This window comes from Lates calcarifer, linkage group LG16_LG22 (genome assembly GCF_001640805.2).
Source record: "Lates calcarifer isolate ASB-BC8 linkage group LG16_LG22, TLL_Latcal_v3, whole genome shotgun sequence".
NCBI classification, from domain to species: Eukaryota; Metazoa; Chordata; class Actinopteri; family Centropomidae; genus Lates; species Lates calcarifer.
This window is the reverse complement of record NC_066848.1, coordinates 22,478,734-22,494,946: the sequence shown is the minus strand read 5'-3', so window position 1 is coordinate 22,494,946 and position 16,213 is coordinate 22,478,734. Positions and strand designations below refer to the sequence as shown.

Here is a 16,213-nt window from a genome sequence, read left to right as displayed (position 1 = left end):
TGCGGTAAGCGTATTCCGTCACTTCCGGTTACCGGTGTTTGGAGATCATCGTTTGGTGTATACCTGTCTCAGACCAGATACTTTCTTTTTACCGACACTACTTCTGTGACTCTATCACCAATTTAATCTGCACTTTCACAGTAACAGTAGTTGCTAAATCACCAACTTTCTCCACTTTCTGTGTGGTACTTTATCGAGTCACGCTATCTTCTGCTACTGATTTAGCTGAACTCTCAGCCATGGCCTCTCGCTCTCCTTCTCCCTCTCCTGCCTTCTCTTGCTCTGCGTGTCAGATGTTCAGTTACTCCTCTGCCTCGTTTAATGATAATGGTATGTGTAATAAATGTAGTCTGTTTTCTGTACTCGAGGCGAGGCTTAGCGAATTAGAGTCCCGGCTCCGCACCATGGAAACTAATTCAGCAGCTAGTGCTAAACAGCCCCCCGTAGCCGGTGCGGAGCAGCCTAGCATAGCTCCTGTTAGCATTCCCCCGGCAGTTCCCGAGCAGCCGGGAAAGCAGGCTAGCTGGGTGACTGTTCGTAAGGACAGGCGTAGCCGTAAGCAGAAGCCCACTGCTGACCACCACCCAGTTCACGTTTCTAACAGATACTCCCCGCTCAGCGACACACCCGCTGAGGAGCCAACTCTGGTGATTGGCGACTCCATTTTGCGGAACGTGAAGATAGCGACTCCAGCGACCATAGTTAAATGTATTCCCGGGGCCAGAGCGGGCGACATTGAATCTTACTTAAAGCTGCTGACTAAGGATAAGCGTAGATACAATAAAATTGTTATTCACGTCGGCGCTAATGACACCCGACTACGCCAGTCGGAGGTCACTAAAGTTAATATTGACTCGGTGTGTACACTTGCAAAGACCATGTCGGACACCGTAGTTTTCTCTGGTCCCCTGCCCAATCTGACCAGTGATGACATGTATAGCCGCATGTCTTCACTCAACCGCTGGCTGTCGAGGTGGTGTCCAGAAAACGATGTGGGCTTTGTAGATCATTGGAAGAGTTTCTGGGGGAGACCTGGTCTGGTTAGGAGAGACGGCATTCATCCCACTTTTGATGGAGCATCTCTCATATCTAGAAATCTGACAGAGTTTATTAGGAAGCCAAAGCCCTGACAATCCAGAGTTCAGGCCAGGAGACAGAGCTGCAGTCTTACACGCTTCTCTGTGCCTCCTTTAGAGCAGTCACCCCTCCATTACCCCATAGAGACTGTGTCTGCCCCCCGACCATTTAAATTAACTAAATCGAAGATCAACAAAAGAGGAGTTAGTCACAATAATCTAATAAAAATCAGCACATCCACCTCAAATGTACAGCAAAATAAAATAATTAAATGCGGATTACTCAATATCAGATCTCTCTCATCCAAAGCTGTACTAGTAAATGATTTGATATCAGATCACCATCTTGATCTATTCTGTCTGACTGAAACCTGGCTGTGTCAGGATGAGTATGTTAGCCTGAATGAATCAACCCCCCCCAGTCATATTAATACTCACATTCCCAGAGACACTGGCCGTGGAGGTGGAGTCGCAGCCATTTTCAACTCCACTTTATTAATTAACCCTAAACCTAAACTCAGTTATAATTCATTTGAAAGTCTTGTTCTTAGTCTGTCCCACCCAAGGTGGAAAACATTAAAGCCAATTCTATTTGTTGTAGTGTACCGTCCTCCTGGTCCATACTCTGATTTCTTATCTGAATTTTCAGAGTTCCTGTCGAGTTTGGTTCTTAAAACAGATAAAGTTATTATTGTAGGCGACTTCAATATTCATGTTGATGTCAACAATGACAGCCTTAGCTCTGCTTTTTCCTCTTTACTAGACTGTATTGGCTTCTCTCAGTGTGTAAATAAACCCACTCACTGTTTCAGTCACACTCTCGACCTTGTTTTAGCTTATGGTATTGACATTGAACATGTAACAGTCTTCCCACAGAATCCCATTCTATCAGACCACTTCTTAATCACTTTCGACTTCATATTGCTGGATTATGTATTATCAGCAAAAAACATCCTGACTAGAAATATTTCCGATAATGCAGTAGTTAAATTCAAGGAAATGATTCCCACTAACTTAGGTCCAGTGCCTCATCTTAATTTTCCAGAAGCTACTCCCTCCCAGCTTGATCATCTTGTAGACAGTGTTGCAGACTCATTACGTACCACTTTAGATTCCATCGTCCCCCTAAAAATGAAAACAATAAAGAGAAAGAGGCAAGCTCCATGGTTCAACTCCCAAACCCGTACACTGAAACAAACAGCACGTAGGCTTGAAAGAGTGTGGCGTTCCACCAAACTGGAAGAATCCCACTTAGCTTGGCAGGATAGTGTCAAAAGATATAAAAAGGCCCTCTGTAATGCAAGAAGTGCCTATTACTCATCATTAATAGAGGATAATAAGAACAACCCCAGGTTTCTCTTCAGCACTGTAGCCAGGCTGACAGAGAGTCACAGCTCTATAGATCCACGCATCCCTATAACCCTCAGTAGCAATGATTTTATGAACTTTTTTAATGATAAAATCTCTACCATTAGAGGTAAAATTAATCACATCCTGCCTTCAATCAGTACAGATTTATGCCATAACACAGGATCCATAGAGTCAGCTGCAAAACCTAACCTTGACTCCTTTTCTACCATCGACTTAGCCCAGCTCACATCAATTATCTCAGCATCTAAACCTTCAACCTGTCTCTTAGACCCCATCCCAACTAGGCTGCTTAAGGAAGCTCTGCCCTTAATTTGCAGTCCTGTATTAGATATGTTAAATCTGTCCTTGTTAACAGGTTATGTTCCGCAGTCGTATAAAACAGCTGTAATCAAACCTCTTCTAAAAAAGCCCACTCTAGATCCAGATGTATTAACCAACTACAGACCTATATCTAACCTCCCCTTTCTTTCTAAGATCCTGGAGAAAGCAGTTGCAAAACAGTTGTGCGACTTTCTACAGGACAATAGTTTATTTGAGGTTTTTCAGTCAGGATTTAGGTTGTATCACAGCACAGAGACGGCACTTGTAAAAGTTACGAACGACCTTCTGATAGCATCAGACAAAGGACTTGTTTCTGTACTTGTCTTGTTAGATCTCAGTGCTGCTTTTGATACAATTGACCATCACATCCTTTTACAGAGACTGGAGCACTTTATTGGCATTAAAGGAACGGCACTAAACTGGTTTAAGTCCTATCTATCTGATAGGCTTCAGTTTGTACATGTTAACAACTACTCCTCCATGTACACAAAAGTTAGACTTGGAGTTCCACAAGGGTCAGTGCTTGGACCAATCCTCTTCACTCTGTATATGCTTCCCTTGGGCAATATTATCAGGAAACACTCCATAAATTTCCATTGTTATGCAGATGATACACAGCTTTATCTGTCAATGGAACCTAATGAAACCAATCATCTAGCCAAACTCCAAGCTTGTCTTAGGGACATTAAAATCTGGATGACAAGCAACTTCTTACTACTAAACTCAGATAAAACTGAAATCATTATAATTGGTCCTGAACACATCAGAAACAAACTTTCTAATGATGTAGCTCCACTAGACGGCATTGCCCTGGCTCCCAGCTCCACTGTAAAGAATCTGGGAGTCACCTTTGATCAGGATTTGTCCTTTAACTCACACATAAAACAAACTTCTAGGACTGCCTTTTTTCATCTGCGTAACATCTCCAAAATTAGACATTTTCTGTCCCAAAAAGATGCAGAAAAACTAGTCCATGCATTTGTTACTTCTAGGCTGGACTACTGTAATTCATTATTATCAGGCTGCCCCAACAAGTCTCTAAAGACTCTGCAGCTGATTCAAAATGCTGCAGCACGACTACTGACAGGAACTAGGAAAAGAGATCACATTTCTCCTGTGTTAGCCTCTCTACATTGGCTCCCAGTCAAATCTAGAGTAGAATTCAAAATCCTCCTCCTCACATACAAAGCCCTTAATGGTCAGGCTCCATCTTACCTTAAAGATCTCATAGTCCCCTACAATCCCACCAGGACTCTGCGCTCCCAAAATGCTGGTTTACTGGTGGTTTCCCAGAGTTTCCAAGAGTAGAATGGGAGGCAGAGCCTTCAGTTATCAGGCTCCTCTACTGTGGAACCTTCTCCCAGTTTCGGTCCGGGAGGCAGACACCCTCTGTACCTTTAAGAGTAGGCTTAAAACTTTCCTCTTTGATAAAGCTTATAGTTAGGGTTGGCTCAGGCTTGAACCATCCCTTAGTTATGCTGCTATAGGCCTAGACTGCCGGGAGATCTCCCATGATGCACTGAGCTCCTCTCTCTCTCTCCTCTCTCTCTCTCTCTCTCTCTCTCTCCACCTCTCTCCACTCAATATGGATTCATATCCCATGTTACATGTTACTAACTCAGTATCTCCCCTTTCCTGTAGTATTGTGCTCTTCCGTCTCTCTCTCCTCTTCTGTCTCTTTCTGCAGGTATTTCTTCCTCTGGAGCTGTAGAGTCTGATCTGTGATGACAAGTCCCCTGCTGCTCCTACAACTCCACTCAACACCTGCTGCTATAATTAGAAATTACTTATACTGCTATTAGTTGTATTGCTGTGTTAGCAGTTAATACTTTAATTATCACTACTATCACTACTACTGTTGTATTACTGGCCTCATCTTACATCTGATATGGAACCTGTGTTATGCTATGTTCTTCTTTCGCTATTCCCTACCCCCTCTCCCTCCTCTCCCCCTCTCTCTCCTTCTTAACCCAACCGGTCGAGGCAGATGGCCGCCCACCCTGAGTCCGGTTCTGCTCGAGGTTTCTGCCTCTTAAAAGGAAGTTTTTCCTTGCCACTGTCGCCTAGTGCTTGCTCTTGGTGGGATTTGTTGGGTCTCTCTCTGTAAATACCTATTTTAAAGAGTATGATCTAGACCTGCTCTATATGAAAAGTGCCTTGAGATGACTGTTGTTGTGATATGGCGCTATATAAATAAAATTGAATTGAATTGAATTGAATACATAGTAGTATCCTCATCATAGCAGTGTAGTATAGTATCATAGTACACTATGCGTATGGGAGAATGAGTTGGATATAAAACATAGATAACTATGATATACAGAGTGCAGAGGAGGCAGCATGCATATAAATAATGTCCCCATAGTCATGTAAGAGCATAGCCTGAGCAACTGTTTTCCTAAGAGCTAAATTAAAGCAGGCCTTATTTCAATGACAAAACCCAGCCAAATCTTCAATTGTCTCACTAGTTTTTCAAAATGTACTTAAAAAGAGAGCCTGTCATTCTAATATTTGGGAATGAACTCTTGAAAAGATGGGAAGTGTCTGTGAGAACCAACTTTAGATCATACAATGAAACCTGCAGCTGTTTAAAGGTAGATTGGAGTTCACCAACAGCCATTGCATCATTTGCGTAAAGATGTACTACAGCTGTTGACATGCCCTTCCTAGACTAGGGGCTAGGCTTAAACCTTGGGGGACTTTATCATCCATATTGGCATCACTGAGTCTACAGCAGCTCATGGTCAGCAAATCAAATGCTTTAGACAGATCAACAAACATGGCAGGACAGTGCTGCTCTCTGTCCAAGGTACTAATAACATTCTTTGTTACCAACATAGGTGCTGTTATGGTACTATGACTTGACCTAAAGCCAGACTGATTTTCACTGAAAATATTATCTGCCAAGAATTGTTTCAATTGAGAATTTACTTGAGCTTCTAACATCTTGGCAAGGGGGCAAAGTTTGGATATAGGGTACTAACTGAACTACCCTTCCCTACCCTTTAACAGAGGGAGAACATAGACCACTTCCCAGATTTTGGATATTGAATTAGTCTGGAAGCTTTTATTAAAAATAAGAGCAACAGGCTTAGCAATATAATCAACTGCAAGCCTTAAAAGATAAGCATCAAAGTTGTTGGGCCCAGGCAACTTTTTTGGGCCAGTAGCTTTCAAAGCTTTTCAGATCTCACCACCAGAAATAGGTCTGAAAACAAAAGGGTCACTAGGTGAGTCATTACAGCAAAGCATTGTCACAAAACTGCAGCTAGAGCTCTCTCAACCTGCTGATATAAAACATTAATTAAAATATCCAATAATATAATCTTTGCTCTTTATTCCATTTGAATTTATTAAAATGCATTCAGAGTGGCCTGTCACATTGTGCGGGTATTTCTGTGATCTCTGATCACAAGCCACCTGCTACCCCCATGATCCTGCTACTACTATTGCTATGATGATGATGATTATTATTATTATTATTGTTGTTGTTGTTGTTGTTGTCTCTCTCTCTCAACCCAACCAGTTGAGGCAGATGGCTGCCCACCCTCAATCCTGTTCTGCACAGGGTTTATGATTCACTGTCTGCAGGTACCGCTGGCAGAGAGAGAGGGCTCCTTCCTAACCTGTCCCTGACCTGTCCAGTGTGCCACAGAATACTCTGGGCTCAGATTAGTCTGTGCAGCCATATGCACCAAAATCCAACAAAATGAGATAGTCCACAGTTATCAACGATCAACTATGATGGATGAACAAGAAGATGAGCTTGTCCAATTTACTGCATTCCCTACTGGTCACAGACGCACATTAATACATTTCTTACTTATGCAGCAGAACACACACACACACATGCTAAGTCGCTTTTGGTTACATCACACAGATTTGCCTTAATGTCCTGGAGGCTTATCCTAACCCCAACTGCTACCTGAATAAACCTGACCCTTACCACTGTGGTGGAAAATCAGTGCTACAATCCACCTTACAAGTTATATCTTCATTTACATTACATAGTATATTAGAGTAATAATTAATTTAGCCATACACAGTTACATTACAGATAAAATGTAACCAGAACCCTTATGCTACTGGCCTTTGGAAACCATGAAACCATGAAACTGTGCCAGAACTCTTGCGAACTCTTGTGTGCTTGAACCTTCCATCCCATTTTTGGTAATGTTGTCACCATCAGACCAGGCCACTGAGTATGGTGAGGTGTCCCAGTTGGACACGTCATCCCCAATTATTTGGCCTTCAGCGACATCTGGTATCAGCCTGACATCAGCCTGGCACCTGTGATCAGGCTATTACAGAGTTCATAGGAAAAAAAATATGAACATGTACCCAGAAATGCACTGAGATAAAAGTATGGTCAATGAGAATTATGACCTGAACCCCCATCTGCTATCCAGCCTCCCCAACATCCAGTGGGTATGGAACTCTTTCTCCCAAACCGGGGTCAAAGGTAAAATGGCCAGCTCAGAAGAATAAACTCTAATGGACTCTGGTTCATTTCGACCCTGGGAATGAACACCCTCCAAATCTTCATTCTGTGAAACAAACTTTACCTCTGCATTAAACATTAGACTGTGCTTTTGTCAAGAAAGTCTGCAGATTGGACTCTCTCAGATCTACAGGTCTTCTCCTCCTCGTTTATCTTTCTCTGCACCAGATCTCTGGCCATAAATAACATCACATTCCAATGTTGTCTAGATTAACATTGCCCACACTTCTCCTCAGGTTTGAAACTATATTAAATAATTGCCTAACTATTCTGTAAAGCACACAATTTTATTGATCAAATGCTTACAAGTAATTCAGTGAAAACCAGAAAACTATGATATTGTTAGACTACTGACCATATATAACTTTAACTAAAGAAATTAGACATATATAGACAATTTATTCTTTTGCTGGATCAGTTAATCAGTTTTATTGTGTTAAGAGCATCTGGCCGACACCAGCCCTCTAAAGTTATCCAGCAAACATTAAGTATGTTAGTGGTTATTTTTCATCAACCCACGAGAGAGGCTGGCAGATCACACAACTGCCTGCAGACAAGTCTGTAAGAAACCAAGTTTGCAGAGACAGAAAGTCTACCGGTAAACTCAACTAATATGGAACAGCTGAGACATTGGCAGAATAATCTATCACCATGATAACTGGTGACACAGCCTTTGGGAGAATCCACCTGGGTCCTGCGTTTCCATGGTTACCACCACAACCTCAGCCAGCTGGATTCCAGCCAAAATCTTCAGCTACTGCAACTCTCAGTAGGCCAGTTTTAACATTCTGCTTGTAAGTAAACGTTAATTTCTGCCATTGATAAGACATTTCAACATTCAGTACAAATAGATTACATAGAGTTATATAGAGTTCTAGACAAAAATTTTGTTTCCACCATATCTGCTCATTTTACCTGCAGCTAGTTCACCAGTCTAGTAGGATCATTACAGTTTTGTTTTATTTTATTTTATTTCTATTTTTATATTTTATATTTTTATATATTTTCCCTGAATTGAGAAATCACGATCTCAGATATCACAGACCGAGTAAGTTGCGGATATTAATATAGAATATTGATATAGACTATTAACATCAATCTTGATATCAAAATTAATATCCCCAATTTCCGACCCCAAAATCAGATGGTGATGCCCCATACAAGAGAAATCGTATACATTTTTGTGCATTACTTCAACAGTCTGAAATTCGTCCCCAAAGTCACAGAGCGCACAGTGCACACACACACGTCAATAAAACATATGGAAAAACTCATAATAATTTTACACAGGCAAGATAAACTGTCCATAGACAGAGAATTGTACTAATCCAACAGTAGGTCAATAAGTTTTTCCATAGCAGAGTGAATATATTCCTGAGGTATTCTAACCTGAGGACATCTGTGTCCAGACCAGGAGCGTCGGTATGGATTGAGGCCAGGCAGCTGTTCTCCTCAGCCCGTGGGGCTTTTATCGAACCATTGCCCATGGCCAGGCACTGACTGGCCACCATAGGAATGGCGCACGGGTCAATTAATTCACTGAGAGAGTAATGAGACAAGGTGCTCTCTCTTCTTACTGCCTCTGCTCTTAAATGCAAAAATGTTCTGCAGAAATGAAAATGACAGTCAGTCAATTATGATACTTTATGACAAACAAAAAACTTGTTAAATATACAGTGCTGTGCAAAAGTTTTAGACACTAAAGGTAAAGTGAGGATGCTGTCAAAAATAATCCCATGATTAATTTCCATTCATCAATTGACCTCATGCACAGTGCAGCAAACAGAAAAAACCTAAATCAGATCAGCTATTTCCTATTATACCCATCCCCCCTTTGCCTTTAAAACAGCTCCAGTTCTCCTCAGTACACCCGTACTTAGGTAGTTTGTTCCAGCATCTTGGAGAAGTTGCCTCAGTTCCTCTGTGGATTCAGGCTGTCTCAATGTCCTCTGTCTCTTCATGTAATCCCAGACTGACTCTGTGATGTTGAGCTATTGCAGGATTCCTTGTTCTTTTTGTCTCTGAGGACAGTTCTTTATATGTTTAGACTCATTGTCCTACTGCAGATTTAATCTGTGACTGATCAGACACCTCCCTGATGATAGTGATAAAGGATACGAGTAAAAAGATCTGAAGTGCCTAAAACTTTTGCACAGTACTGTATTGTTTCAGGTTGACACAAACAGTGCTGCCTTGTATCCTGTTTAATATGTATTACTTTCTACATGCTTATGGGTGTACAAAAAACACACATTATTGCTTTTATTTATCAAAATAAATAAATAAGCTAATAAATCTTCTAACACAACATACACATAACTGCACTACCTGTAAGTTATCCTTTCGATGTCTAAAAATCTGAGTTTTAACACCACACAGCCCTCACATTCTCTCAAAATCTGGATGGTCCATCAGGACAGAGAAAAAATTCCATTATGTACTTACCAAGTGGCTGATGAATGCATTCAAAATGATCATGGTCAAATACATGTATGATCACTGTCTACTGCCTCTAGTACAGCTGCATCTTATTTGGTTGCCATGCACAAGGATAATGACACTCATCTATGCTGTGAGGGCTCTTTTACCATTTCCAATTGTGTAACCAACAAGTGAATCAGCTGAGGATATTGAAGTATCTGGCAACCCCTAGGTGGCCTTGTGGTGCCTGAGAGATTTAGAAATTGAGAGAGAGACACACACATATACACAGTAATTACAATTTGTAGAGTAATTGGATAAATGTTTTCCTACAAATCCTGATTTGTGAATCAGAAAGGGATGTAGTCAGAAAGGGGTACAGTCAGTATTTCTATGATGGTTTTTTAAATCTATTTTATTTTGGATTTATAGAAGTATGTGGTTGTATTCTGGCTTGAGCACTAAATATAGTTAAGTAAGGTGCATACTCTACAGTCTGTAGGCTCAAAATTGAGCATGAGTAACAAATATGTGATATCAGAAAAAATAAGAAATAAAAAAAATTAATAAGCTTTAAAATGCGGTGCAAATTACTGTGCTGAATGTCACAATATTCATTCATTCTGCGTGACATCATATGATCTGCATATGTCTAATAAATTGGATGAGTTCTAAGAAGGACTTTCCCAGTTATCGAATTTGATGAGCTTTGTTGTTGTTCTGATTTGTATTGTCTGGAACACCCAGCCTTGCTGTTCAGATCTTGTGTTGTAGGGGGAAGTAATAAAAAGTTAATTAGAGTATGTCCCAGTAATAACCTGCATTTGAAGGATCACATATATGCTGCTTAACTAACATTATTACAAAACTGGCAACTATTAGATGAAGCAATATTAAAAGACCGCTTATTTAAACATCACAGATCTAATCTGACCATAAACATAATACACCTTAAGCTAACATATAAACACTCCAAACCATAATAACCAAATTATTAAAATATCAATTAATAGAGTTTGAAATTAAGAAAGAACTCATCAGAAATTGAAGTGACCAGTAACTATCCTAGGGATTAAACACCCAACACCTAAAAAGGACATACAAAGACTATCTGAGAAGTTGGTAAAGCACACTAAAGGATTAGACCCATGCTGGCCAAAGGAGGGCACAGGAAAAAACAAAGAAATCTGTGAAAATCTGAAAGACAAAAAAAACAAAAACAGAAAGAAGTATGCAGACAAACAGCTGCCTTCAACAAAAGTGGCTGGAATATATCCATCTCTGTCCAAAATGGTTCAAATCACAGGTGACACTAAGCTTGATGATTTTAAGCCATCCATTCTGCAGCACTGAAAGGAAACAGAAAAATCCAAAGAAAATAAAAATACTTGACTGTTATGCAGAAAGTAACTATTCCCTCAAGGGAAAAGGAGGAGGAAAGTCATATTGGTGAATGCTTGATCAGGTAGACTTGGGACGAGAAATAGACCAAACCAGGATTCAAGAAATGGACAAAGAGACAGACCAGGAATATGCTAAGTGTTTCAAGAGTAAGGAGGAAGGAAAAGTCCAGACAAGAAGCAGTACAAAACAGGGCCAGGCACAGAACAGAGAGGATGTGATAAGCAGTGAGGGACAGGTAGCCTGTGCTGAGGGCAACAGGAACAGGAAGTAGAAAACAGGGATGAATTAGGACGGAGTCTTACATTTGCAGTGAACAGAAAGGAAGGGCACGAGGAAACAGCTAGGAAAGAAAAGTGAGATTATAACCTTAGTTACAGACCCACAAGAAGACCTCCAGACAAATACACTGGTCCTGGCTAATATCCAATATTGATAAAGGTTAAACAGGGGCATTACATACTAGGGCTGAACGATTTTGGGAAAAAATGCGATTGCGATTTGATTTGCGATATAATTTTGAAAGTCAATTCAGTCCAGTATTCACTATATACATGTAAAAAATGTGATGGAGTATTACCATTTAAGATATCATTGAAATTTTAACTGCTCTGTGTACTAATCCAAGGATGAGAATGAAAATATACAAATCCAAAATGTATTTATTCTAACTGTAAATGGTATAGAAGATACAGATAATGATCCATAGAACAATTCTCAGAAAACAAACAGAAGTACTACATTTGCCTGCCTTTTTTGCAGTAATTTTACATAAGTCATACTGCTGCCTGTGGTGATTTTTCAAATGCCGATACACTGAGGGGGGAATGATAGGAGACTGACAGGCACACAGAGAGCCGGTAGAGACAGACACAGCCAATTAAAACTACAGGATTTGGCCAGTAGAAAATACAAATACAAAACCTAACTAGTGTAACAGAGTCTGTACGGTGATTCCACTTACCATAATTGCTATCATTTGAAATACATGTATAGATGTACTCTCTCAGATGTAGTAGGCAAATGCTCCTAGTAACTGTGACACATTGTCAGTTCACAAGAGATATGCCTGAGGTGAGTTGCCAGGTGCAGCACTGTATTATAATATTGTGTATTAATGTCTGTATGTTCTCTATATGAACACATACTGTTCTGTGGACAACCCAGCTTGGTCTTGCCCACAGAGAGCCCATATGGGCCCCTTGTGGGATAGCCTGTGTGGGGCCCAAGCAGTTTTGTCCTTTGGGGCTATCATGAGGATTTACTGTGGACAAACCTGTGTGTCCAAATGTGAATGGTGCATAAAATCAAAAGTCCAGAACAATCACAGTAATTACTCACAATAAGTTGACCATAACATAAAAAACATTAGATACTCAGAAAGCAAATTAACAAAAATCTAGAATAGACTATTCCATAAACTACAAGTTTAACTCTGAGTCAGTTATCACAGTAAAAAGTATTAATTTGGATATCAGCTATACTGCTTACTCTTTAATGGTCAAATCCCAGCTTACTTTGGAAGAAAGGCAGCAGCCTGGACAGGTCACAAGTCATTAACATCTACAGGCCCTTTAGTTGCTGTTAAGCAAGATTTTTAAATGTAAAATAGTTACAGCTGAGTAAATATATTTAAATGTTTATCCAAACAAACAGGATTCCTGCACGTTCACATCCATTAGTGAAATTATAGTCTGCTAAATAACAGGGTGTAGTGGACTATGCCGAAATAGCATGTGTTGCTGTTAACTTATTGACTTTCCAACTCAAAACTCTTTCACAGCTGCTGTTTTTTAAATGATAAGTGTGCATTAATGTCACATATTTATCTTTCTAGCTATGGAAACATAAACTCAGTCTCCCATCTCAGGGTTCATCAATTCAGAGCTCAGGGCTAGAGTTTGCTGAACCTGTTTTCTGCTTTCTCCTGTTGATCCCATACTAAACTAACTGCAACTACTAAAACTGCACACAGCTTTGTAGCAGAAGTTTAAAAGTTAAAGAGAGGGGACACTGTAATTCTTCATTCAACCTGGACAAGTACAATCAAAGTTATTTGTGCTTCTAGATATTGTAAGTCGATAATTCAGTGCTTCAGCCCTCAATATATGGAGCCAAACCCTAAATAATTAAAAAACAAAATTATAGCCAGATTTACCTGGTTCATCAGAGGTGGGTAATAGTGCAGCACATGACAAAATACACGTGTCAAAGATTTTAGCACCTGTGCTGCTGTGGTAGGTGTCATAATGCCACATGCAGGGCTGTTGCGTGTTACTGTAATCTTTCAGGATTTTTCTTGAAAAAAGGCAAATGCCCTGGCAAATGTAAGAAACACACCATATGGTTCAACAAAAGTAATTTATTTTACAAAAACAAATGAATTAAATGCTTGACTGAATATTAACAAGCTATAGGTTGTTGATGTCATTGAAATTAATAGTGTAAGATGTGCATGAGGGACAAGATAGTGATTGGAGATAGCAATAACAATCAAATAGGGCATCATAACCAAGTACAGTAAGCTGACTGACAAAGCAGGCCGTATGTCTTTTTTTGATCTGCTCTCAGTTCTTCTGACGACACAACCTAGCAGGAGTGCAGACAAATTATTATGTGTTCTGTAGGTCGAAGACCTGCACCTTCCAGTATCTGCCTCTGTCTCTTTGAGAGACATAGACTGGCTGTAAATCTGCATTCAGAGCTACAAAGAAACCTACGATCTATCACCTCCCTGTACTCTGACTGTAATTAATAATGCATTAGGCCAGGCTGAGTATAGACCAAGGGTGAGCAATTAAGTCTGGCCTTGTGATGTTTTTTTGTCATTCACTGTAAATATGGATAGAAGTATGATAAGGATTCTTCCAGTGGTAGTAGATTCTGTATTTGGACACTATAGCTAAATGTGGACCTATCTGTCCAATACTATAATATATGTTTAAAAAAAAAAACAGATCAACATAATATGCTGGTGGGCAAGTTTTGGCCTACTGGCCACCAGTTTCCAACGGCTGGTATAGACCTACACATACATATATAGCTACTATTACAGAGAGAGAAAAATAGGTAAAAACTGATGTCTCACTGGTTGGGTTCAGGTGATTCTTTTGGGGCTATGGATATGAAAAAAAATCTGACCCACGCATTAACAAAGATGAAGCAATCTACAGCAGAGAAACATAGGGAAAAATAGAACATAAAGTACAACCGTTTCCCAAGAATTGTAAAACAATCCAGTTCTACTATAATTTTGTTGTATAACGCTTACTACACCACTTTCTTCCAAAAAGACTGAATATATGGACAAGAAAATGTGGCTAAGGTTTTACTGACCTGACATATGGTGAAATAGACACCATAGTGTTGAGGACAATGATGAATCCCCAGTATCTATGATGGAGCCTGGTTTTTGATATCAAACAAATACCAATCTCCTTGCACCAGATAGTGTGACTGATGGCAGGCATGCCAACACCAGGTTCAGCAGCACAACAATCTACAGGGAGGGGTACAGAAACACAGACACAAACAGTACTTTTAAAAATCACCAAATAATATTTTAAATAGAGATCATAAATAAATTCCAAGATCATAAAAACACAAAAAAAAACCAACAAAAAAACAAACAAACAGTTATTTAACTTTTATTTGAGAAGATACTGTATACATGAGCCTGTCTTCACCTAATTTTGAACCACAGTAAGTAATCTCAATAACATATGCATCAGTCAGCCTCCATTACTGGGTTTACTGGGCCTACCTCTGTTGGAAATGTCTGCTGTGAGGAAAGCACAGTCAACATGAATGATGGAACAAGCTTCGCCAGAGGTCGGACCCTGAGGATTCAATTCCATTCAATTCAGTTTTATTTATATAGCGTAGTAATTTCAAGGCACTTTTCATGAAGAGCAGGTCTAGACCATACTCTTTAAAATAGGCATTTACAGAAAGAGGAACAATAAATCCTACCATGAGCAAGCACTAGGCAACAGTGGCAAGGAAAAGCTTCCTTTTAAGAGGCAGAAACCTCAAGCAGAACCAGAGTCAGGGTTGGCAGTGTAGAGTAATAATTTGACAACATTATGCAAAGTCTTGTCCTGTAACTGCTCTTCCTCTGTTACATCACCCATCACCCTGTCTGTTTCTTTTTCTCTTACTCTCCTTATCTTCTCTCATATGTCTTCCCTTCCCAGTCCCTAGTCTTCACAGTTTTGTCTGGGTCAGTTAAGAAATCACACACAGAGTCGACTGATATTTAGGTGTTAATGTAGTGTCTGGTGACAGCTTAAGTGCACGGCTGTGTCGACTGGTGTCCTGCCAGAACCCACGAGGGCCTGTTCAACGCTGCTTGCAGCTTTAATTAGGGCCAGAACGGGACCATGCAATGGAGTTGCAAGGACCCTATTGTTTTCGCTCGGTTTATCATTAGGGCCTGTGAGGAACCTATTGTTTTTGTAGAGATAGCACTTTTCAGCTGGCAGTCATGCTTAGGATGCTCATGGAAATTGGCATTTATGTCATAAGTCATGTAACTTAATTTCTGATGTGGGTCCCGGTGTGGGTGTGGCAAAATTGCTCAAGTGCGCCCCCTAGACATTTCAAAGAAGCAGCCCCCACTTATCGCGGGTGCGAATTCGGCAGCACATGTAACACCTCAAGACATCCAAAAAAGCCTCTTGGAACTGTACCTAACAGGAAGTCAGCCATTTTGAATTCAGTATGCAATTTTGGCGCCAAATTTCACCATTTACAGCCATTGTACTTTAACATATTCTTCAGAGAGATTTGATCCAATTGACTTCAAATTAGGTAGGTGACTTCTAAAGACCTTTGTGGTGTTAAATTGTCAAGCTTTCTGGGCTTCGTTGAATGGCGTGCCGGTGAGGGTGTGGCGAGGTTTGAGGCTTTGCTATGAAACAGGAAGTAGTTGTAACTCATTCTACATTATCCAATCTGGCCCAGATTTCACTTGTTTGATAAGAGTCTTGGCCTAATCACATCTAAGTGCCAACAGCCATACTTAAAGCGCCACTTACTGGCAACAGCATGACATGATATGACATCAAAGGTTTCCTACTGTTTTCTAAGTGGGTTGATCAGATTCAACTCAAATGTTGTC

At 40.2% G+C, this 16,213-nt stretch overlaps 1 protein-coding gene across 1 annotated transcript in view; it reads right to left on the bottom strand.

Moving 5' to 3' along the window:
• Positions 1–9,803, bottom strand: part of LOC108895314 (cGMP-dependent protein kinase 2-like) — a 66,064-nt gene extending 56,261 nt beyond the window's left edge. The window contains 2 exon segments of the mRNA XM_018694054.2: positions 8,681–8,874; positions 9,715–9,803. Of these exon segments, the coding sequence (XP_018549570.2) occupies positions 8,681–8,780 (100 nt within the window). The 5' untranslated portion in view covers positions 8,781–8,874; positions 9,715–9,803.
• Between the last annotated feature and the right edge of the window lie 6,410 nt (positions 9,804–16,213).